We start from the raw sequence: 26525 nt of genomic DNA, 5'->3' as shown, positions 1-26525 counted from the left end.
TTTTGACTTTCCATCCAAATCCTGTTACTCCCTTGCATCTTACCTGTTCATGTATGTGTTCAATTATATTGGACCTTTTCTTTTATGTAAGATCTCTTCATTTATGTTAAATCATTGTTAGAGCACAAACTTCTTTGTAGATGTATTTTTTATAAATTTTTTGTGATTGTTCAGAAAATCACTGTCATTTTTGGAGTGACATAAAATTGGATATATGCATACCCAAGTAATTATCCTTATAGTGGCACTTTGTTAGTTATTTTAAATTATCTTAAAGAATTATAAGATGAATTATAGAAGAAATATTTATTTTTTGTATGCTATCAAAAGTATAAAGGTAAAAATTAATAATGAATTCAGTTTTTAGGTAACATTTGATTGTTATTTTTCCTGCTAAAAATTTTCATTAATTCATATGTAACTGCCTTGAAATTTGTACCTTAAGGACAAAAAAAGGTCAGCAATCTCTCTAACTCCTGGTTCTTTGTCAAAAATGGACACAGTTAATGAGGTTTGTTTGGTACAGAACAAATTCTCAGACACAGATAGAGATCCGTTCAATGGAAACAAATTTGTTTGGCTTTACCAGGTTACTTAGCGATTAATAATAGCCTTGAGATGCAGGTCAGAAAGGTCATTGTACCAGCTTGCCAACACAATCTAAGTGTGCAGCTAGCCCAGCTCTGTGGGTGCAGAAGCCCCCAAAATACTATGCATAAAGTAAAACAGGCTATTTTCTGACACCTTTTTTCATATTAATAAGCAATTTTCAAGAGAAGGGTGGCAAAATGAGGGCCATGCCACTCCAAGTAATTCATTTATTTTGCAATTTAATCTTATGTTGAAAAAAAATTGCTCTGCTGCAACAGCATAGCATGGTGATTTTTAAACGTCAGTGTGCCTCATAAGTAACCTTGTATGAAGTATTGTATTAGTGGCCTTTAACAGGAAATTGCAACAAAAGTATTTCTAGACTTTGAAGTAGAAAGGAGAGTCTTTTTTATTTTTGGAATTTTCCCATCTACTTTCCCTTGATATCTTAGAGGTGAACGCTCAGTAAAGTAAAAGATGATTTATTTGAAATTTTGCTTACAGAATTGGACACTGATTTATGTATCTATTTTTATAAAAGAATAAAATACAATTACAAAACATTTTAACATGAATAGTTATATTTGTTATGAAAATAAAGGGTTTATTTTTCTATAATAATATCTTACTCTATTAGGAGGTGTTTTTCATAGTGTATTTTAAAAACATATTTTTTTATTTAAATTTCTTCAATATATAAACATGATGAAAATTTTCATTATTTTAATATAATTTACTCTAGCTAGAAAGCTGTGAACTTATTCACCTAATTTAGCTTTTATTCTTATTATATAACTGATCAAAATGTCAACCTTTGCAAGATAATATCTCTAGTCCTGTTGGTATTATTTGAACTGATGGAAGCAAGCATACAATAAAGTGTATGTATTTAAAAATCCACCAGGCTTTTAAAGTTAGCCCATTAGATAGCATACAAAACAAATATTAGACATTAAATAGCAAACCAAAATTTAAAGGGAATTAGTGTTCTCTTGAGAGATTTAAGTATGTCCAAAATAGTCAATCTTCAACTGAAGGAAATGATAATTCAGTAGTTCACTGACTTTGCATTTAATGTATTTCCTCAGCTATTGAATTAATTGTAATATGAAGATACTGGTTTTAACATTTTAACCACTGAAAAAACCACTTAACTGTTTTTTAAAGGTTGCAAAGATCCACCTACAATGTGCAAGTAAGATAGATTACACCACTAATTTTGATAGATGTGGATGATGGTCGCCCTTGCCCCTCAAAAACTGACTGATTATCATCAGTGAAAGAATTAAAACGTTAGTCGAGTTGTAGTATCATAAATAACTGTAGACGGTTCCCACGCAGGGAGGCCCTGGAGGACTTTGCAGAAATGAAAGAAAGAGAAGAGAAGAAGGCCGATCTGGAAAGGGCCGAGAAGGAAAGAGGTGACCTAGCTCGAAAGACGCATTACCTCCTCAGCACAAAGCAGGTGAGTGTCCCTGTCCCTGACAGCTCGCGGCGGCCACGTGGGCCCTAGCCTGACAGAGATAAAGCGGCAGGCTGAATGGGACATGACTTGTTAAAAAGATACCACGAAACACCACTTCGAGTTCAATTCCGTGCTCCTGTGAATTTGAGCGCCGGCACCGTGACTCCTGTGACAGCAGCTTCGTGGAGGCCTGCACCCGGCGTGGGCAGGAAGGTCCACGTCAGCAGTGTGATCTGCTGCTGTGATAACACCACTCAAAGGGCAGGACCTCGCTTTTAAAACCTGTTCTGAGAGGCTTATTGTTGTTCTGTGGATTGATCAAGAACTAAGAAGTTATTAGACTGAGTTAGCTTTCATATTTTCTCTTTCAATTGAGCTATTGTTGTGATTAAAGCCATTCTTGAACCATCTCTAAATTTTGATGCAAATTTCCAGGTGAAGTTTTTAACAAAACTGCTTCAGCAATTATATCTCTTCATATAGAGATGTAAACGTGGAATTTGGAATACTTCCACATTTATTTTCTCCTCTGTAGTAAAGTTGCAGTGCTTCAGATCTCATGGTTGCTAAAGAAAACCACAATGCATGTAGAATATTCTGCTCACAAAGAAATGCGGTTTTAAAATCACATGAACTTGGCGGTTGAGATGTGTTTTATTAAGTGAGCGTTAGGCAGGAAACTAGCCCAAAATTTCCAGGGGTTTATTCTTCCTCATAGACTTTTAAGTCCAGTCTCATAGTTTTAGACAGATTCACATATTCATATGTCTCAGACACAAGCAAGTCAAGTCTATGGTGGAGAGTGAGATGGGAGACTGAACCTCATTCTTTTAGGCATCCAAATTAAAAAACATCTCAAGTACTGGACTGGCCATGTATATTTGGAACAGACCTGTGGCACCTCTAGCCTCTATTTGGTAGTCTAAGTAACTGTACTTTTCAATAATAATGACTATCTTCACATTTACTTGCATTTGTATAACTGCATTATCTTCATTGAACAGGCAAGGAAACAAACTCAGCATAATGGTGTGACAGACCTTTAAGCACAAAACTAGTAGTTATAGATCTAGTATTCAAACAGAGATTTTTCAACTCTACTTAGGCAATTATTAAAGATAATTAAAAAAATAAAAAGTCGAGGTGATTTCACTTTTTACTATAATATAAATACCAATGTAAGAATTTTAGGTGTATTATTGTTAAGCCACATTTTAAAAAAAATATAGAATGAGAAATCAAGATTTCTTTCTAGCAAAGGATTTTTAACTTTTACTAGTTAATAGAAATTTCTATTTTGATGACACTAAGAGAGCTGTAATATATCCTTTGATCCTTTAAGTTGTATAATAATTCTTGGGTACAGTTATTTATTTTGATAACTCTGAACCCTCTTTATACTTTGGATGTGTCTTAATCTGAGGTCTAATTGTGTTGTTTATATTTATGATGACTGGCATTATAGACAAATTTCACCATTCTTAAGATGGCGAAGTTAGATTTAGCTGAAACATTTGTCAATTCTGTTACATCTAGGGTTACTTAGATGTTGAGTACATAGTGGAACAATTCAGAAAGTCTATAAAGATTTAATTGTTTCACTAATAAAAACAGAACAATACCAAATATCTATGGAGTGCTTACCATGTGACAGAGTATGGTAGATAACTTATATGTATTATTTAACTATTTTGATTTCATTTCAGTTTTTAAATTAAGCACCTGGTTTACCAAATAATCACAAACTTGACCATGTAACTTGACTCATGGACCTTGATTAATTTTCTTGCCTCTTCAAACTTTCATTGTGTTTTAGGTATGTTTGTGTTAACAAGTACAAGCTGTCAATGCTCTAGCCCATTTTTCTTCTTGTTTATAGCCATGATATATAAAAGGTTATATACGTAGAAATATCCATGTATATAAACTTTAGTTTAGTGATCCCTTGTCTCCAGAAATCTCTGGTATCCAATAAAATGATTATTTTTTGTGGCATTATGGTATAGTAGAAAGAATGGGCATTACCATCAGACAGAGCTGAACTGGCATCCAAGCTTAGGGTAAAATATTAGGATACTACCTGGAATTATTTGCACCTCTGTTTCACTCTGCATCTTGAAAGAATGTTATAAGAATTAAATGAGGTAAAATACTGCCAGGCCCTTAGAGAGCATTCAGTAAGTGATAACAATCACATTATTAAAATTTAACCAGAGATAAACTAAAGATGTTAACACTTCCATTTTCTTCTATTTTTCTTAGCCGTTGGAAGCATTCATTTTCTCATTGCCTTTCTTTACTTTCCTTTAGTTATTAATCAAAATTACTTAGAAATTTTTATAATGGTGTTTCCCAACTTTCCCTCCCCCCATTTTATACCTGGCTTCCCAGGAACTGAAGGCAGCAGAAGAGAAATGATGTTCTCCAGTAACCTCCTTTGGAGAGGAATGCTGTAAAAAATACAAGGGATTTTCATTTGGATCTGGCAATTTTTTTTCTTTGTCATAGTGACCTTGATAATTGATCACAAGTAACTGGAGATAAAAATGACAACCTTTTGAACCTGTCAAGACTCTTTTATTCCCAAGGCGAAGTTTTCTTCTTTCTTTTCTTTTGTAGTAAAATAGAATAGTGGTATCATTTAGTCTCATCTTATTTACTTTGGTCAGAGGAGTAGTTGTATTGACAGGATGGTACTAGAAATACCAAATGTTTCATTCCTTATATCCACCCGCTTTGCTTTACTTAGCTTTAAATCAGCAGGTTTCACCATGACATTAAAAAAAACATTAAATTTTAAAACTTGCATTACAGGTCACAATTATAAACCATCTTAAGCTAACAAAAAAATGCAATGTTTTATCTTTACCTAAAGAAAGATATACAACATGAAGATGTAATAAATACAGTGAATATAAATCTTAACTTTAAAATTTCATCAATTACTTCAAATAACCTATTTTGGAGTACTTATACTCTATAGTGAATTAAGACTAGGACATAGAAACATACACTCTATGATCCTTAACTGAAAGGAAGGGAGCGACACACAGCAGCAATTCACAGGAGAATTCCGCTTTATTGGGGAAAGGTGCTGGGTTATATAGGAAGGGGCGTGGGGTGATTGTGGTGTTACTTCTACGGGGCTGGTGGCTATTGGCTGGTGGGAGTGGGGAGAGAGGTGATTGGCCTGTAGGTGGCGCCGTCGGGAACTGAGGACCCGGAAGAGAAGCCGGAAGTTCGCCATCTTACTGGTGGGGGCCCTTCATTAACCACAAGGAGCATTCAGGCTAATTCCAGTCAAATGCCAAACAAATATTTTTAGTAGAAGGAAATTGGCAACTTTCCATTTCAGCTTATATAAGTAGTCTCACTGAAATTACAACCATTTATATTTATGATTTTTCTGATTCTAACTTACTATTTTATTTTGATTTAAAAAACCCTTAACTTTCCTTAACCTAAGGAAAACTCAGAATGAAAGACACATATTTCAGTCTGAGTGTCGTTACTGCTTTTCTCAACATGATTTGGCTATTATGGAAAAATTAAGCTGCAGTTTAAAAAATTTTCTTGACTCAGATCTTTGCAGATTAATTTCATTGCTTGTTTTAAGAGTTTTGACTCCAAATTAAGTTAAATAGTTAAGTACAAAATAAAAGCCAAATATGAATTAAGTACTTATTTTGAAAAGCTTGTGTCAGTTTTAACTCCCAGTTTGTGCGGATAGTTGAAAATTTACCGAATATTCAAGTGTAAATAATTTTTATAAAAAGTATATCAGGATAGGAAAAGCTCTGCTTAAGGAGTAGTTCTTAAAAGGAATAATTCTATTAATAATGTTTTTAGCAAGAAGAGAAACACTATTTTATTGGTGACCAGTAATTTAAGAATGATATTAATAAGGCTTGAAGAATACTAGTTTTCATATTAAATCTTCATAGTTTAATATAGCTTAATTTAGGTGAATAGAAAGAAAACATTAATTCAGACAAATAATGCCTCAGAAAAGGTAAAGATTTTTGTGGGTCAGAATGGTATTGTGGATTCATGTATATAAATGAAGAGGTGTTATTTACTATATTAATAATTGTAGGATTATTACGCTGATATACTGACATGCTCATACTGATATGTATATCTTAAAATAGTTCTAAAACCTATTACTAGGTTTTACTGATATTAATTATCTCATTTATCTCATCTTTATGCAAGAAAATATGTTAGTACTAATAGGAATTATGCAAGTAAATACCTAATATTGCAATGAGTGAATTAATAAACCCCTCAGGGTTTTATTAATTAAAAAGTTCAAGTCATATTAAAGCACCTTTTGTATATGTTTATTTCAATCAGAAAGCTTAACATGCTAAGTTATTTGCATAAATAATCAATCACCATTTACTAGTAGTAATAAGGTTAATTTGTTGCTACAGACATAATAGGATTAGTCAATTATATTTCCCAGAAAATGCTATTTGTTATGCACCCCATCACCTGTAAAACAGGATTGGGTTTAGCGCCCTTATTAAATGAACACATCAAAAAAATCTTTGTCCCTGTATAAGTTTTCTGAAAAGAAAGCTAATTTTAGTTGACTAGAATAAGCAAAATGGAAACATTGCTCCCAATTGTAAATTTAATTTATATTTCTGCAAAATTGATTATTTAATAAAGTTATTTATTTTGATTCAGTAGCCAGTCAAACTAAATCTAACACATATAGGACATATTTCCTTTGATGAAAATCTGATTTGCAGATTTGTTTTATTCCAAATAAACTGACTTTCATTCCCTTGTCCTTGTTCTTGGGTAATAAATTATGTTGTCTGCTCCACCTACTGGTAGATATATGCAAAGCCTATTGTTGGATTCATTAAAAGAAAGAGCATCTATAATGTTGCCATTTTTAAGAATCCTTCTAGAGAACAGCAAAGGCACAGATACAAATGTAAAATTCAAAATCCCCATCTTAAAAAATTAATGTTTAGAAATACAGTTTATTATATAGAATTATACATATTAACAGTTTTCTGATTAGTGAAAATATTACCGCTTTTTATTTTAATATGCTAATAGAAGGATAAATATAAAATATACTCATTATGCAGTATAATGATAAATACTTCATTTTTATTTTCTAAGGCTTTCAAAACTTTATACATATTCAAGTTAAAATTAGAATCAAAATTTATAAATTTAATTAAAATTTGTACATATTTTAAGGAAATAATTTTCATATAATTATTTATATAATAGGTTTTCAATGTTTCCTTTTAGTGGGTAGTGAAAATATTCTTATGGATACTGAGGTAATGATTTTCAGTTATTTATTCTTTAAAAAGACCCCATACTCCAATTAATATTGATACTTTATTTTTCATTATTTTTTGATAGAAACAAATTGTTCCAGCCACTTTTTTTTCAAAATCATATCAAATTATATTTGTATACAGAAGGAAAGTATCTTAATTATAAAAAGTAAGTTTAATATACCAAAAATAAATTGATCAGCCTATTGATATGGATAACATGTTTATAAGAGAAATCTTACAAGTTTAAAAAATGTCTATATTAATACTTATAGTAAGTCTACCAAATCACTTATTGTTTTCAACTCTGTCTCCCCAATATCATAAAGGGGAGATTCTATGCCTTACATATATTATGTACGTAGCAAGTGATTGCTCACTTTTAATCTGAGATGATGAAATAGCAGAAAAATGGCAGCCTTTTGGTGTACCCCTGCCTCTGTGTGGTATATGTGTGTGTGTGTGTGTGATGTGTCTGTATGTGTGGTGTATTTGGAAAGTATCTTTGGAAAGTCTTCTCATAAGGCATTATCCACCACAGCAGTGGTTGAGAAACTAATGCGGGGAATGTCTTAACTCTCTTGAGTACACTTTTAGACCTCTTTGGTCCTTACCTCAAAAATACTTCTTGGATTTCAAAACATTAATTTTGCTCCTTCCTAGTTTCTAGGTTGGCATTTTCCCTTTCTCTTTCTCTTTGTATTTCTATGACATACATGCAAAAAGTTTTATGCCTTAATACTTACAGCTGTTAATAGTACCGTTATATCCGTTTTATTGAATATTACACTTATGATCTTCATGGCTTGATACAGCCTGATTTTAGACATTCATATAGCTCTTTGCTTCAGCTTTCTGGCTTTTATTATTCCTAGCCATCCAAATGTTTAAGATCATTGGCTGTTTTTCATTTTCTATCTAAAATCACCAACTACATCCAATTTATCATTCCTGGTATTTTTCAAATCAGTTCCATCATGTACATTCCCTGAACTCTGAGTAATGTTAATAATCTCTAACATAATTTTCCTTTTGTTTAGTCTTTTGCCTTTTGATCCAGGATATTTACCACCACCAGATAAATTTTTCTAAAATGGCATTTTTATATCATATCTCTGCATTTTATAAGCCTCCAAAGATTCCCTGTCTATAGGAGAAAAATCTAGTTTTCAACATAAGCATTCAAAACTCTTCATATTCTGGTTTCATATTCTGCCTATTCAGCCTTATCTTCCTTTGCTTCTCAGTATGAACATCCTGATAACAGTCTGACTTTATAGAAAAAGTCATCACAAGGGTCTCTTTATACATATCAGGTAAGTGAATTCTTGTGGCTTATCAAATCCTAGAAATTCAGAAACTTCCCTATTCCGCCCCCCCAAAAAAGCAACATCTCACTTACTTTCCATTAATACTTTGATTTCACTATTAAAGATGCATTCATTGTCCCTTATTAAAATAAAACCCCTTTAGAAGGAAAACAGCTGTTAAGTTGTTCTTATATGTATAGCTTGGTGAATATTAATAGCTGTGAATAAGTTATGATGAAAGGAAGAAAAAAATGTATTTCAAGAGCCTGAGGCAATGCCTCGAGTATGAAGACCCAACTGGGCAGAAGGTTGGTGACAAAGGGATCCGAGAAGGCTAAGGGATGTAATAACTCCATGGGACATCTGGGGGGGATAAAAAGTATTTAAGGCACTGAAAAAAAACCTAGGTGGACATGCAAGAGAAACTTGTCAATTTTGTCAGTTTGCTTAGGATCGCTACTATTTAATATCACTGATTACATTCCTCACTATAGATATCTCCTGTTTTTTTTCTCCACTGCACAGCATTCTCACACAGTGATTTATTAATTCTTACATTATTAGCCCCCTAGTTTGACAAACTTCATTAGGAGTTGAAGAGGGTCTGGCAGTAAAACTGAGAATTTTGGAAGTACAGATTTGGGGAGTAGATTCCTCAGTTTTACATGAAGGATCTTATATTTGTTTTTGCTAACTTCTCAGTAGTTTATATGAAAATCGTCTTCATGGAGAAAAAAATGATCAGTAGGAACTCCCAGTGACAGAGGGCCCCCTCATTGGAACATAGTAAAACAGCATGCGATCTTTAGAGATGGCCTTTCCAGCCCTTTTGGATACCAGGTTAAAGAAACCAGCTCTGGAAGGTGAAGCCACTTGCTCAAGGTTGCATAATTAATTTACATAAAATTTATGATGTTGGGGCATCCTCAGTACAGTGCAGGCACAGTGAAAACCCGAGCCAGTGGGTCTACATCTGTGGTCTACATTTGATTCACCTAACTAAACGCTACGTGGAAGGTTTATGACTATCAAGTTATCCCTGAAAATGCCAGTATTCTGATATTTACAGCTCTTCAAGTTACCTTCAATCATTGAGCTTTTTTTCTTTTTACCCTTTCCCTGAAATGGTTTAGTACTTCTAAGAAATACTGGCTCTGAGTGAGTGCACTTACAGAGAGAGAAAAACTAAAGTCTGCATATAAAACAGGAAAGCAAGCCAGAACATAATGTAGACTTCCATGGTGCCTTTTGTGAATAGTTCAAAAGTACTTTAATTATATTTCTCCCCACAATACTCTATAAAGTAGCAGTTATCTTTCTGGTGACTATAATGCTATTGTTTGGTACTCATTTTTTTCTGTGGACACTTGGCAGATTTATTCATTCAAGTAAATGATGTGATGAATAAAGATCTGACCTATGATCTTTGGATCCGTAGGTTAAGAGGCAGGCCTTCAATTTTGGTCATTTGCTCTTGGTCTCAAGTGAACAGTCTGTATCACAAAATTGCCACATAATTTGTTACTATTGGCAGTCTCTGTTCAGAAAAGGCCAAGGACTGAACTAGCATGGAGAATGGATTAGCTATTAACTTGTACATTTGATTTCCTCCCTCTTTAACATTATAGTTTTTATTATCCCATAGGATAGGAAAGGGATAAAATTATCATTCGTTGTCAGTACTCTTTGAAGGGACAGAGTGAAGTGGTTAAAAAAACTTTTGTAGCCCCAAATGAATCCCTCTCCTGCTCTTCTCTCCTTGCCATCATTTACCCACCATTCATCTACCAAACAGAGGGAAAAATACTGACAGGAGCAAAAATAAAATTAATTAAGAGAAAGACCACTTAGATAGAAAAATGCCTTAGTTCTTTCCTTATATACATATTTTCCTTTTTAATATGCTACATTTTAAAAGTTATTTTAAAACATGTTCTTAAGCAGAACACATTATAAACTTCTCCTATACCTATGACTGGGGTGGACTTCAGTGCTTTGAGGCCTAAAGCCTATACAATTTCTGCATCCACCTTTAAGAAAAAGGTACACCAAGTTACAAATACAAAAAGATGAATTTTTTTATCATGAGCAAAACATCATTTCAAACACATTTAAAATTTTAATGTCTGAAATACCACAACGGAAAATAAAAAATAGAACAGTAGTTTTTATTCACTGCTGTCATGACAGCTTTATAATATTTGTTCTCCATATTTTGGCTTCATATTCTTTGACTACTTCTTTGTTTGACAGTACTTCTGTTAGATGTTCTAGAGTGAGAAGAAAAAGTTTATTCAGTGTTTTCTCTAGGAACAGTGATCTAAATTTTTCATAAATGCTGTATTTCTATTTGTGTATGCTGCATTAATGAGTATATTTTTGAAAGGGGACATCTTCCATTTTGTATAGGAGATGATGAGAATCAAATTCTTCATTTAGAATTTATACATGTGAGTTATGGGATAATTTCCCGTAGTCTAGCTTCTGTCTGTACACACTGCAAACCCCACCTGTCTTCCACTACCTGCACACTTCCAGGACAGACACTGTAGGATGTGCATCTTGCATTGCAGCCTCTGGCCCTGCGTGTTTATTCATGATGACTGGTGAGTCTGTACAGTGGGTGAAGGAATATTTGGAATATTCCCAAAAATTATTCCTACATTAAGATTGCTAGCAAATTTTACATACACCTGGAAGTAACAACAACAACAAAAAACCCGACACAAACACAGACATAAATATAGCCACCTAACCTAAATTAAATGCATACCTACCTTGGCTTCTTCCTAACTTGATTCTGAACATAAATGCCCACAGCCACCCTTGTGCCACCCAAACCAAATGGGATAGAAGACAAGTCAGAGTATAAAGAGAGACGGGAATCAGCTGATATCTTACTTTTGCAAAAATTTCTAAACACAACCACGTGAGCACATTGCCAGGGCCCCAGCCTGTGTCTTGGAAAAGGGTGGTCTATGAAAATGAGGGGTCCTGAAAGTCAAGCTTCATCCATTTCACTTTCACCTCTAGTTGAACTACACTTCCGTGTTGTGTGCAAAACCCTGCTGCTCTTGCTAAACGTGCTCAAATAAGTTTTAACTTTTATTTTAATGTGCTACAAATATCATTTGCATACCAGATATCAAATCCAGCATTCAGACATTTAAATAAACCCTCTCTTTAAAATTGAAGCAACTGATTTTCTTCTGTTCTCTCTCTCTCTCGTTTAATTTGTTATTTCTGGATATCAAACTCAGGGTCACTTTATTTCTATTCAGTAGATTGCATAAATTTTTCATGTATTGGACTATCATTATAGAGTAGAAAGAGTTCTTATTAGGTATTTAAAAATAATCTATAACACCACACCTGCAGACTTGTATAGAATTTCAAATACAGTATACCAAGAAAATTCAAAAGTCAGAAAAGAATTAGAGCAAACTGAGAAACAAAAGTAGTTCTCTTTTCCCACCGCAATGTAAAATTTTCTTCCATTTACCTTTATACCCTGGCACACCATATTTTTTTATTTTTATTAATGTATCATTGATATACAGTCTTAAGTTCAGGTTTCACATGAGCAAAATTGTGGTTACAACATTCACCCATATTATCAAGTCCCCCCCACACACCCCATTGCAGTCACTGTCCATCAGCATAGTAAGATGCTATAGAGTCACTACTTGTCTTCTCTGTGCTATACTGCCTTCCCTGTGCCCCCTCTATATTATGTGTGCTAATCATAATACCCCTTAATCCCCTTCTCCCTCCCTCCCCACCCATCCTCCCCAGTCCCTTTCCCTTTGGTAACTATTAGTCCATTCTTGGGTTCTGTACTTCTGCTGCTGTTTTATTCCTTCAGTTTTCCTTTGTTCTTATACTCCACATATCAGTGAAATAATTTGGTACTTGTCTTTCTCTCCCTGGCTTATTTCACTGAGCATAATACCCTCTAGCTCCACCCGTGTTGTTGCAAATGGTAGGATATGTTTTCTTCTTACGACTGAATAATATTCCATTGTGTATATGTATCACATCTTCTTTATCCATTTGTCTACTGATGGACATTTAGGTTGTTTCCATGTATGGGCTATTGTAAATAGTGCTGCAATAAACATAGGGGCCTAGCACACCATATTTTAAATTACATTGTATATAAACATTTTACACAGGTAATTGACAGTTAACTAGTATATGCTTATTTCTATTGGTTTTGTATAAAATTAATGTTGATAAGTCAATTACAATCAAATCTACCAGTTCTTCATTGAAATGACTAATATTTGGTGGTTCCTTTTGATATCATCAACTATATTTATACTATAATGAGATTCAAAACTTAGAAATGCAAGAAATTATACCATTATTCTGTCTACATCTGATAAAATAATCAGTTCTATAATAATTTCATAGATTTAAAGATTTATTCCTACTATTATGAGTACTTTTCTATTTTCATGATACTTCAGAAATATTTGGGATTGAGGCCAGTTTTAAGTTACATGATGTCATAACTGATAAGCAGTGAAGAGGTGGTCAACTCATGATTGATCGTAGCTCTTCTGCAAGACCAGAAGAATAACTTTATTGGGAAAAACCCTGCTCTCCCTAATATCCTTGATATTTAATTCACTCTTCTGGATTGGAAGTCCTCAGAAATCTTTCAACTGAGTATGATGGCCAAATTTTAAAATCTCGGGCTTTGGTTTAATGCATCTTCTTTCTACTCTTCTCCTTCCTCCTTTAATTTTCCTCTGTACCTCCTTGACCAGCCCTTGTTCTGTACCCTTCATATTAAAAGGAGGAACATAGGGAGAGAAATTATACTTCCAAGTGTATTGTTAAAATGAACTCTTAACTAACTCAATAGTTAAGGTACTTAAACATTGGCTAATGTAGCTATTTGATCAGTAAGGTCACTATTAAGAACACAAGTATTTCTTAACTTTTGAGTTTAAATTAAAATCCAACACAGAACATGATTTATGACCTTAAGATTTTATGCAACATAAAGTAGGTAACTATTTTAAAAGACATAGAGAGCTTGCTCAACATTTTGTATATTTATTACAGTTACAAAAGAAACAGAACCAAGAGGGAGTGCAATTGTTTATTTTTAAAAAATGAAATTTGTTTCATTTTGGTGTAACAAACATGATTTTAAGTGTTTTAGTGTAAAGTGGCAGGTTTCCTGTTGAACTAATAGTCTTGTCAACTGGTGTTTCTTTCTACCGTATCATTTGATAGTTGGAAGTGTTTCACTCAGAAATAAGACACGTCATCCACAGAGCATCACAGCACACAGTAAAATAAACGATGGGAAAATGGAGGTAAGATGTGGAGAAGAGAGGAGAGGAAAATAGTTTATCTTAGAATCTTAGTCTATTCATATCTCTTGGGCCTAAAATAAATAAGCTGCTTGTCTCAACAACTATTATTATACAGAAAAGAATGTTCTGCCAAAGGAATATAATGTTTCTTAGCTTGAGAAAAGTTACGTTTCCAAGGTGCTTATATAATATCAAGCATTACTGCTGAGTTTATTAGTCCCCTCATTGAGTTGAATTTCAAAGTTTTTTCTCTTAGAAGTATTCAACTTTGTTTTCCATTTACTTTTAAATTAATACATGTATATATACCGATGCCTATAATTTCATTCTACTTTCTCATTGAAATCAATGGAATCATTAAGATAATATAATTGTGTTGTATTCACATATTAGTTATTTATATTTATTCTCTCTATATGTTAATTTATGACCATCTGTAGTACTCTTGAACTCACATCATTAAAATGATTCAATTTATTTTACCGGTATTTTTATTTGTATATCCATACTAGAATCAACTTCTCTGTCAGCTATTATCCAAATGCTAAAATTGTTTTTGAGCCTTCCCTGACTTTGCAAGGTAGAGTATTGCTTCTACCGTCCAAGTTTTTAATATAAAATTTACCCTTGGTGTTATGGTTATATCTACTTCCCTCAAGTGCAGGTAAATTAAAAAAGGAGAGTAGGTATGTCATTTTAATATCTCATTTTCTAATATCAAAGTCATGATATTTCTAATACATGTCTAAATTCTGATTTACAATACTTTTGCATTCAAAACAAGAATGTTAGCTTTTATTTCAATTCCCAATAATTCACTATTTCTTCTTTGAATTAAATAAAACTGTGAATAAAACAATTAGACAGTTGTAAGTATTTTAGTAACTGACACTATACATTTTTTTTAAGGGCAATTCTTATATACAAAGAAAAGGCAAAGGGGAAGCTAACATTAAAGAAAAAAAAACCTCTTTATATCCCAAACTAAACCAGATTATACACTAGCAAGGGTGGACATGAAATTTGAACTCAGATCTACTTCTTTTCTCTTTTGGTATGATTTGAAGGGGGCTGAGAAAGGTCCTAGCTCAGGAGTATTTCCCTGGATGGTGACTGAAACCATATCTTTAAATCTCTATTTATTTGAAAGTAACTACTAGACAATATATTCAATATTATTAGCTTTTGATGCCTTTTGGGAATTAACTTCTCGATTCCTTTCAACATCAGGACCTGGGAGACCTAAGTCCAAGATGAAGGCCCCTCTTCCAGGAAGGCGAGTGACCCTCTGTAGCACTTCCAAATCGCTATCACGCAATGTGTTTGGGTCGTTAGGAAAGCAGCCATGAAGAGGAGATTAAGACTGGGGACTTTTATCATCTAATGCATATTTTTATCTTGGAGGCATCAGCTGTAATTCTGAAGCAACAAACATCTTATTCAACACCATTACGCATTGTCTTATGATCATATTGAGATGAAAAGATCCATATAAAAATACCAATGTCTTTCACATCTCACTCTTGATCTAATTAGGAAGTTTCTTTCAATTAATGAATACTCATGTCAGTGGAAGAACTGGACTTGTAATGTACCAAACAACAAAACTGCAGCTCTATTTATTGGTATGTTCAGCACCATTCAAGATATCAAAATAGTGAATGGCAGAAGTGAGGCTTGGTTTTTGCCAGAGCACTGTAACGGAATAGGGTGGAAACCTGGCTGAGAAAGGACAGAGGGGAGATAGCGTGCTAAAGAGCCCAATACATAAAGCCCTCTTCCCTGCCTGAGGTCAAAATAAAGTGAGAGAAAGAAAAGACAGATAGATGGAGATCAAAAGTGTTAGTTTTATTAATAATGAAAGCTGGACTGGAAGTTTACATCTGAGGCAATAATGAGCTTGCTTCTCCTTAATTCCAAAATAAATATACCTCCCAGTCATAGGCAAAGCAGGAAAACAAAGCCATCCTGGTGAATCCTAGAGCAAGTGCGAACAAAGAATATATGCTTCCCTGTAACTTATTCACTATGTAAGAATTTGTTCTCCATGTAAGAACTTGTTCATTATGCTTCAGAAGATTGGAGACTAACGAAAATTAGGCTTGGGGTGGATTAATGATTGTGCATTGAGCATTGACTCCCCTATACAGAATTTTATTGTTGTTAACAACCATTTGATCAATAAATATGAGAGATGCCCTCTCAAAAAAAAAAAAAAAAAGTACACACTTCCAATTGTAAAATAAATAACTGGGATGTAATGTATAGCATAAGGAATATAGTCAAAATATTGTAACAACTTTGTATGGTGATAGCTGGTAGCTAGAATTATCATGTACATAAATGTTGAATCACTGTGTTGTACACCTTAAACTAATATAATACTGTGTGTCAACTACCCTTCAATAAAAAAAATTATCTACAAAAAAAAAAAAAGAATATATGCTTCCCATAGGCAGGCTGACTCTCAAGAGGTGGGAGGATGGGGTTAACAGAGAGGCTTTTCCTAATGCACCAAATCGAGAGTTTGTTCCTTCCTTCATATTTTGAAGGGCAGCAAAAACATAAGGAATGGGAAATATGTGCTTTCAATAATTAGATTTATAGGCTTCACAAGAAAGCATGGTTAGAGGAGAGTTTTTGGAATGGCAGGAACTTGTACATGTTCACAAAAGAGCTACTTGTGAGAGAAAACTTGAAAATACCAAAGAGATGAAATAAATAGTCACGGACTCAGAAAAGGTGGGAGAGATGTGACAAAGAGCATAAAGTTGTAGGTTGAAACAGGTGGAAGGAGACCTTAAGTTCTAAGTTAGAGAGGAATTAACTAGTGTAGGATTGTATATGGATACCTCTGTAGAGAAGGTTGGAGGTTGAAATAATTTTTGTATGAGGACCCCATATCCCGGTTGATCTTCCAAAACAATCCTGAGAAGAATCAGAGAGGGAGGGTTATTTAGGGGCACTGCAGTCCCAGTTAGGTTTGAAGTCCAAAAATATGTAGTGTCTCCAGTTTGCCTGGTTATATGATTTGTTCAAGCAGTTAGCAGCTGGAGCTTGTAGGCATGCAGAATAATAATAGTAGCAATAGCTAACATTTACTGAATGCTTACTATGAGCCAAGCACTCTTCTAACTGCTTTACATTTAATTACCTCTTTAGTGCTTATATACCATCCTGGCCGGTGAACTGTTACTCTCTCGGTCTGTGGATGAGTCACAGAGAGATTAAGTAAGGAGCCCAAGGTCAGTGTTAGTACACGACGGTCTAGTTCCAGAGCCCACATTCACAATAACTACAGGATAGGGTATCTTTAAAAGAATTAGCATTATATTGAATACTTTGTGTTGGCACTGTTCAGTGTTTTAGCTGTATTGACAAATTTAATCTTTATCGAACTATTGAGGTGCTTCCATTGTTTCAGAGGAGAAAACCATGATACAGTGAAGTTAAGTAATGCAAGTTAAGATCACACAGGAAATAAGAGGTGAAGTTGGAAATTTAAATTTAATGGAATTAACCACTAAGCAGTGCTGCATGGTTGAATGGATTTTGGTTTGGGGTATGACCAGGTGGATATGGCAGGACAGTGGATGTTATGAACTTCAGTAATTAAGATAATCAACCATGTGACTCAGGTGAATAGGTAAAAAGTTAGGGCAAAATGAGATGATAGTTTAGGAAAAACTTGAGGGATCAATCAAAACCTGAAAAGACCTGAAATCTTTAGGTGATAGATCTTATGGTTAACAAGAATAAGAATGTGAGAAAAACAGTAGACTAGAATGTTATGGTAACAGAGTGAGACATTGGTGTTTAAAATTGTTGAGTTATTAATACGAGTAGTTCTGATGGTGGGGATGTATGGGTCATGGCTAACATTGTACACAGGTGAAGGTGAAGGTCAGTGAAGATGAAGGAGTCCAACAACTGTGAAGCCCTACTATTGGGATGGGTCACCCACTGCGCATGAAATCACCTACAGTTATCCCAGAACACATAGTAGAAAGTGACCTAGTGCCAAAGGCTATCCTTAATACGAGAGAATGACCAGCAAGGTGTATGATAACCACAGGGACAAAAGAGATATTGAGATTGCAAGAAGATAGATGAGTACTGGTTTGAAAATGACCTTGGGGAAATGAGAGAATGCACTCTGCCCAGTAGGGCTGCAAGGGAAGTGGTGTTTTAGAGGAGGGAGAAGCTTCAATTAAAATGGAAAAGGTTGAGTGTATTTATTGAAAAATTGGAGGCATAGGGAAGTTGTTTAGCAAAGATAGGAGAGGGCTTTTACATGGCAAGGTTCAAAGGATTATAAGCCAGGAATCAGAAGTGTGCAGGGAAGTAATAGTGTAGTTAAGGATGAGTATACCAAAGAATATAAAGGAGAGCTGTGATTAACTTGGCAGAAAATTATTTGGGCATAAGAAGTTTGACTTTGACCAAAAAGCAAATAAATAGTTGCTTGATCCAATGGTGTCCTATTTCAGAGAAATTTAAGTTGCTTTGCCTATTCCTTTTTTCAGTTAGTACAAGTGATGAAATAATAGACTAAAAGGGGGTTGTGGATTAAAAACTACAAGGGAGGTACTATTTCTTCAAATGAAAAAAAAAAACATGGAAAAACTTGTGAAAAAAACCAGTAGTACACTGAAGAAGCCAGAGACCAGATTATTATTTATATATTAATCAGGTTTTTTTAAATCAAAATATTTTATTGACTTCTTGTGATCAAATTACTTTCCCTCTAATTATTTTTAGCCAACTTGTGTTACAGTTTGAGTGGTGATAAAAGAACCAGGTTGTGAAGCACAGTAGAATTTTCTGGGGTCTCTAGCATCAAGGAGATCAGAGCAAAATAAGAAAGCAAAAGATAATCTAAAAAAGATAGCATTTTTATTGAAAGATAACATACAGAAAAATGAAAAAATCCTAATGACTCAGCTCCATTATCAAAGTGACAGACATAATCTGTACCTAATAGGTACTAATTAACAATTTCCATACAGGAAGCCACAGGTCTACAGAAAACTGTGTGAAAGCACAGCGATCCCAAAACGGTCTTTAAGATCTGGACGCAAGATTGTGTCCAACCAGATTAAGGCACCAAGCATTCCCTCAGGGAACAGGCAGTCGGTCCTGCACTTTGATAAAACTTAAAACGGCTTCCTCCTGTTCGCTTAAAAAATTCCTTCTTCAAAGACCCTTGGGAAATCAGCTGCTTCCAGAGTCCTGTATAACAACTGGGAATAAAGTTCAACAAATGCATCATTCTATTGGTACATTTTCTTCGACAAAAGAAAATTTTCATTCACTTGTCTGTTCCTAGAATGCCAAGTATCTTTCTTTTAAGCAACTACTTGTCTTGGAAGTCATCTTTTAAACCCAAACCCTGTAATCATTTTCAAATCATATTATCTGTAGAAGATCTAAGTAAGAAAAAACACATTTTCAGAGGGACAAAAAAAAAAATGTACAATGAAAGGTTTCTAGGGGGTGGCAGTCATAAAATCATGCATCACTATTTTTTTTCTTTCTATTTTTCTTAGGGCATGCAGCCTTCATAAAAAGCCAGTTGAGAATGTGTAGAAATCAGGCTTTAGAGGAGTCATAATAGGGAGTTTTCAAATTATCGTGAAATTGGGTGTCTGCTTCCATCGCTCTACTGAAAATGAGTCTTGGTGAGGTCACCCAGGAATCTCCCAATTATAGATCCGTGGGACTTCCTGGAGATTTGTGCTCATCCCTCCTGTGATCTCGAAACTTCCTTCGGCCTCGGTGCCACTGCGGTCAGCTTTTTCTCCCACTCTTAGGTCATTTCTTCTAAGTCGTCTTCAATTATTCTTGTGTTGCCTTGTTTGCTTTTATTCCACGTGGGGCTATCATTCTTTAATAACAAAGTTATTTGATGTTTCCGTTCTTTTGCAGATCTTGTTGTTACTGCTGTTTTCTGGGAATGCCTCCCTTTCCCTTTCCCCCCAAATTCCTACTCTTCCTTCACGATATTACTCAGATACCAGGCATCCTGACCCCCCCAGAACAGCCTTCTCAGTATGGGTGTATATCTACATCAACATTAATTTCAGTGCTTTGTAGTTATTTATAAGCTATCAAGGCTGTGATGCAAATGGAAAAGCAGGAGTCGAAGCCAGATCTGGAGAGTGCCAAGGTAGCAGAGAGAGGAGGAGGTGAACAAAGTGTGCGGCGAGGTGGCGGGGTTCCCTGTGGGTAAAGGGGCAGCACGCCCGGAGAAATCACCTGGGCCCGGAAACAAGCAGCCTTCATCCAGGTCTTGCAGGGATCGGCAGAACAGTGGCTTGACATTTCCAGATACAGAGATAAAGGAAGTGTTCCGAGGGGAAGATTTCCCAGATAGTCTATTTGGTGGAATCTTTCTCAGGAAGTTGCTCAAAATGCATTATGGTTAAAAGGAAATCCTGACTGGGAAGAAACAAACAAACAAGAAAAGGTAATCTTTTAGTCCCAAGATTGTCTGAGTCATCATAATATTACTGTATTCTGGAAGACTCAAGTGAGCCTCCGTTTCTTTTTCTTTTCCGACATTCAGTGGATTGCGATGTGATTTGTGCCACAAGAACAGAAGCTGCTCCTGCTCAGGTCGCTCGCCCCCTTCTAATTAGCACTGCAGCCGTGCTTCCCCGTCCTCGTGCGGATCCTCCTCCCCCGCATCTGACACCGTGACCTCCTTCATGAAACCGTCTTCTCCTGCGGGACCTGTTTTTGTCCCTAGCTGTTTGCTCTTTGGAGTGCCCTTCACTGGCTTTCTCTTCTCCCACTTATTTTTTATATATGCACTCCTAAGGCTTTTCCCCACTTTCCCTACATTGTCTCCCTCGGTGACCCCATCCATTCTCACACCTTCAGCTGTTTTTATTTGGAAAACACTCCAGTCGCCAGCTATGACCTCTTTCCTAACTTCAGACTCATTGTTAATACTACGCACTGGACCTGTCAGCCTGAATGATGGTGCGAAGCTCAGTTCTAATAACTCCAAACCAGAGAGCAATGTATATATAACTCAATAACTGCTCTTTTTTCCTACCTTTTCTGCCTGAGTTCTAAACTCAAGCTTTTTTGTAATTTCACATTCCCTTATATTCTTAATAAACCTATTCTCAGTGTTTTCTGATTCTGTTTCTATAGAGGGCTTCCTGTCCAAGCCATTCTTCTATTTCCACTGCTCTTCCTTCTGACACCTGAATAAGCAGTCTGCACCTCCTTTGTAGACTTTTGGTCTTACATCATTTATTCAGGTAAACATGGACTGATTTTCTACCCTGAGCCAGATAGTAAGATAGGCAATAAGTCAGGGTTCTCAACTCTGGCTGCCCATCAACTTTAAAAAAACGAAACTGAACTAAATTAATGCCCAGACACATGCTTCAGAGATACTGATTGAGTGGGTTTAGGGTGGGACTTGGACATCAGTGTTTATCAAGTTGCTCAAATGACTATGGTGTACACCGAAAATTGAGAACCACAAACTTAAGTATATAGAGGTCAAGAGAATGGGCACTGTTCTTGCCCTGATGCAGCTTAAATTCTAGTTGAGGAGACGGACATTAAAATAGAAGTAGTCACAAATGTGTATAATTAAGAGTTGTAAGTGCCAGGAAGAAAATGAACAGGGAACTTTGAGAGAAAGAATATAACAGGAAAATTTGTATGGGGGTCATGAAAGGTCTTACTAAAGAAGTGATTTTTAATGTGAATTATGAAGGATGAGTATAATTTGGACAGGCATATAAACAGAAAAAATATTTTTTGATGAATTTGAGTCATGGAAGAGCCTGGCATGTTTGAAGGAAATGAAAGAAAGCCATGTGGAGAGTGGGTAGAGAGGGGTGGGGAGAGTGGATCTTGATGACTTTGGAACTGAAAAAAGGACTTTGTTGAGAATTTCTTAGTTTTTCTTAGGTGCACTGAGAATCCATTTATGTAGTCTTTTAGGGACTAAAACCATTGTTTTATTTTTAATTATTATTCCAGCTTCCCTATAGAGGGTAAGGGGGCTTCAGCACAGAGCAGATGAAGAGCCATGTCGGGTCTACAAATAAATCCATCAAAGGCATACTTTGCTTTTGTTACGATGTTTTTGATCCCTGGCATTTCTTTTTGATTCCTCCTCAGAATTTCCAGCTCTCTGCTTACATTACCCGTCTGTTCTTGCATGCTGTCTACTTTGTCCGTTGGATCCCTTAATGAATTAATCATAGTTGTTTTAAATTCCTGGTCTGATAATTCCAGTATCCTTGTCATATCTGAGTATGGTTCTGATGCTTGCTCCATCTCTTTAAACTGTATTTTCACCTGTGTTTCCATGGTATCTGTTTTGGGAGGTTCCCCCCACCAGTAGGCCCCACTTCTGGTTTTCTCCTGCTTTTACCTTCTTATGTACAATGTGAAAATCAAGAGATTCCCATTTTATGCATAATTAAGTGCAATCTTGCAGCCTTCTATGGTTCAGCCCCAACTTATCTTTACAAACTCATCTCTGATTATAGGCTCATGCTTCAACTGGCGAGTGTGATGTTCACTCGCCAGCGGCCTTACATTTTCCCACAAATATGTCTTTATTTTTATTGTTTCTTTAACCTGAAATGCCTTTCTTCTTTTTTTTTAATTGCCAAAATTCTATGTATCATTAAAACAAATTCAGATGCTTTTTCCACAAAGATTCTGAAGGATTATCTACCTTTACCGTAGCCTTTGGTGTATACCTGTTGTACAATAATTATTAGAGGACAGTTTACAGGCTGCTTATGCTGCTGTCGGTCATAAAATCACTCCCCTAACCCTTCCCTCCCCCGCCACTCAGAACAGCTCGGTGCGAGTGATCACTTCTTATACTCATCTCTGTATCCATCTTAGATCCAGCAAAGTGTTTTTAAGTTAGTAGATGCTCAATATTTATTGAACTGAATTAGTATGCAGATAATGCTTTCTTACTTACATTTCTTCATTTTAGTACATAGGGTAATGATTATTAAGATATCAAAATGATTTATAAAAATTGTTAACTTCATGAAGCCAGCTTCATTTGGCAGTCTTCATTTAATGTGACCCCACCCTTTAATTTGACTCAAAACATTTAAAAACCCGATTTTTTTAAGTAAAAGAAGAGAAAAAGCATGTGTAGTCAGTAATAGTTTTTAAAAAAATCTAGCTTTACATAGAGAAGTTCTACACTAAATCTCTATAAACCCCTAATGTTTCCTTGAAATTCTCATTCCTTCTAGGGCACTGTATCTGAGGGTTTACAGGACTGTTGGACTATTGTCTGAGATGCATGTGAGCATAACTGCTTTAGCTGAGAAATGACCATGTATCCTTTTAGTTCTCAGCAAGAGTAATTGAATGTAGAATATCTTACTAAACACTGGACTGTGACAGTGTGTTAACACTCTGACTATCTCCTAACAGCAGGGCAATTATTTGCTGAGTGGGATTTTTATAAATCCCCTGGCACTAGTATGTCCTGGTAATTATGATGAAGTGTGTTGGTCAGTGTTGACTCAGCAGTCCCTACCCCAGCAAATATTTCATTCACAGGTCTCTGGCCCACTTTCACTCTTTCAGTTATTAGAGGTCTTACTACTTTTCTGTGCTTGCATGGTATCTTATCTTTTTTTAAGCATTTTTTAATTAAAATGTAGAGCCCAAACCTATTTGAGGTAGCCCTTCTTTTAGAACTGTTTATCTCTCACTGTATTCACAAAGTCTGAATCATGGGGCAAGAAAATATTTTTTAATTTTGTTCCTTTTAGTGGCAATCAGCCACTCCTGTTTGCAGTGTAATTATCATTTACAAAAGTAAAACTTGAACTCTCCCATCTACCCTGTGTACTTAATAGTTCTTCATTTCTGGAATAAGCAGTTTCTTTGAAACCATGAGAAATTATTATTTCTCACCTGGTAAGGTATGAAATTGTAGCACTAGTAATTGCACCTTGGGAATTATAGGTGTACACAATCCCGTTTCAAATCCTTTTTATTTTACAGAAACTTGTTTTAAAAGTAACGCTAAATTACAAAGAGGAGAGAAAAAAATTAGACTATTACTTCCCCCGGGCAATTACAAAATAAAGGTCAGTGTATGAGTAGAAAATGTCCATAAAAAACATTCTTCATGAAATAAAACAGTTAATGCTCCAAATATAGCAAGTATAACCATTGGTTTTCAATTCAATTGCATTTTGAAGTACTTTCCCATACAATACTTAAGCAAAAGAATAAAAACCGAGAAGAAAAGAGCCAACTGATAGACTGTTAGAAATACAGAATGGTTCAAAATATTAATGTAATGCTAAGGGTGACTGGGTAACAAATGGTACATTTGCTCGTTGCTCAACCCGACATAATTAATATTCCAGGTCATGCTTAAGTTCCCATGGTGGAGGGCCTGGATGGGGGAATTCAAGAAAAATACATATCTATTATATAACTCATTGCCTTTTTTCCCCCCTTTTGACGAGTCAGAATCATAGCCTTTAAAAAAAATCAGTACTTTCACACCTCATTTGCCGTATTCACCACTGGGCCACCATTCAGCAGCAGGGTCTGATGCAAGGAGGTCAGTGAGAAGCTATTAGCAGAGTCCTCTCCTGAGATTTCTTGGGTCTTATTGAGTTGAATGTTAGCATGACAGTACTGCAAATAACTCAGTTGTAGGCTTTTTTTTTTTAAACAGTTAGCACAGATTTCCCCATAGTGTTGGTCACTCTAGAAAATTATTGCTGAAAATGAAGTCCCAAAAGCTACCTTGGCAGTAGCCCTTCTAAGTTGTGAAAAATGGGAAAACTGAAAAATATGTCATAGTCCCTTAGGATTAACTTTGCCTTTTGTGACTCATAGCATTATTTTTTATTAAATATTTTATTAAATACAAATATATTAAAATCAACAAAAAACCATTATTCACAAGTGGTTAACAAATTATGAAGTATAACAATTGAGCCAATAGTCAGTTAAGGTTATTTTATTTACTTGAAGAAATAATTAAATGAATACTGTGTCAATATAAATAAATAGGGTATTTGCTTGCTGTAGGGATTGGGGAGACTGGACTGTTTTCATGATGTGAGTTAGCAAATGTATTAAATTAATTTCTAAAATACACCTTGAAGATTTTAAATGGTACATTTTAAATTCAATTAAAATATATTTTCTATCTATATTTGATTTAAATTGCAAAGAGAATACACATGAGGAGGTTTCCATATAGGTTGCAAAATATAATTTAAGAAAGCTATCATGTCTACCGATCTATTTGCATTTCCCATCTAGCCTATGTATACATGTGCATGCAAATATGGAAGGAGATCAAAGACGATTTCTAATGGGGGTAAATTTAATGGCTGGTAGCAGTTATTCAGGTAGATATTTTTAAATGATAAAGTATAATTTCATTAAATTGTATTTTACTATTTTAATCTGTAAGGTTGTAGAAATGAAAAACTAAGATTTCAGTTAATTATACCATCACTAGACAGAATACTCATATATCTCTTTCATAGACTATATAGATTTAGTTATATTTTGTGTCAGAATACTCTTTTTAATATAATATTCACTGTTTTTTCTCATTACAATTGATACATTCTCATTATAGAAAATCCCCATAAAAATCCTCTTGAAAATTATTGCCCACTTAAAAATTACTATTTACTGGAAATTATTTTGAATATATATGTGTATATATTTTCTTATATTAGCATTAATTTAACTATCTGTTTATATGTCCACCTTGTTCTGTATTTATTGTTATAATGAAAGGGTGTTAACATGACATTTAAAAATCTTTCAACAATTGTCTATAACATTCTCAACACTTTTTTCTTGTATAAATTGCATAGGAAAAAAATCTCACAGAAATGCCAGTTCAAAAATACTTTCAAAATATGTAAATATACACTGACTTTACTTTATCTAATAATATTCAGTCCTCAATTATAACATAGGAAAATTTAAGTTGAAGGTGACTCAAGTTGGTCTGTGATAATTTAATTCTAATAAATTGTATTCAAAAGCAAATTGAAACTCATATACTTAGAAAGATAAAAAAGGTAAATCTATAATTTTCTGAAAGAAGTTATTAAGATTTTGAAATAAACCTCAAAATTTTTATTAAGATATTTATGTGGCTTTGGAAAACAAGAGTAAAATACAGGTTTCATGGGACTTCCTGAATGATACATTGTTATTCTAGATAAGCATTTAACATTTATTTTTTTCAGTGTCTCCTTTGTGCCAAGCACTCTGCTAGGCCCTGGAGATGCAAAAAATACTTAAACAAGTCCTTGTGTTCCAGCTGTTTGCTTGGGGAAGACTGACAGACACAAAGATAGTTAGGAAGCAGTGTGGTAAGTATTGTGGTAAAGTTATCCCCAGGCTATTAAGGGAGCATTAGTGATAATAAACTGAATGTAGCCTGAGTTGGTATCCAGATGGAAGTTAGCATTTATTGAAGTGTTAGTCTAGAAATATAAAATTT

The 26525-nt window shown here is 34.7% G+C and overlaps 1 protein-coding gene across 2 annotated transcripts in view; it reads left to right on the top strand.

The window, feature by feature from the left end:
* SPATA17 (spermatogenesis associated 17) overlaps window positions 1–26525 on the top strand; it is a 193434-nt gene that overhangs the window by 83381 nt on the left and 83528 nt on the right. For both annotated transcript variants that reach the window (XM_036931603.2, XM_036931593.2), the window contains exon 6: window positions 1933–2056. In XM_036931603.2, coding sequence (XP_036787498.1) covers window positions 1933–2056 — 124 coding nt within the window. The remainder of the gene's footprint in view (window positions 1–1932; window positions 2057–26525) is intronic.

Source organism: Manis pentadactyla, chromosome 19 (genome assembly GCF_030020395.1).
Source record: "Manis pentadactyla isolate mManPen7 chromosome 19, mManPen7.hap1, whole genome shotgun sequence".
NCBI classification, from domain to species: domain Eukaryota; kingdom Metazoa; phylum Chordata; class Mammalia; order Pholidota; family Manidae; genus Manis; species Manis pentadactyla.
This window is presented reverse-complemented; position numbering and strand designations above follow the sequence as displayed.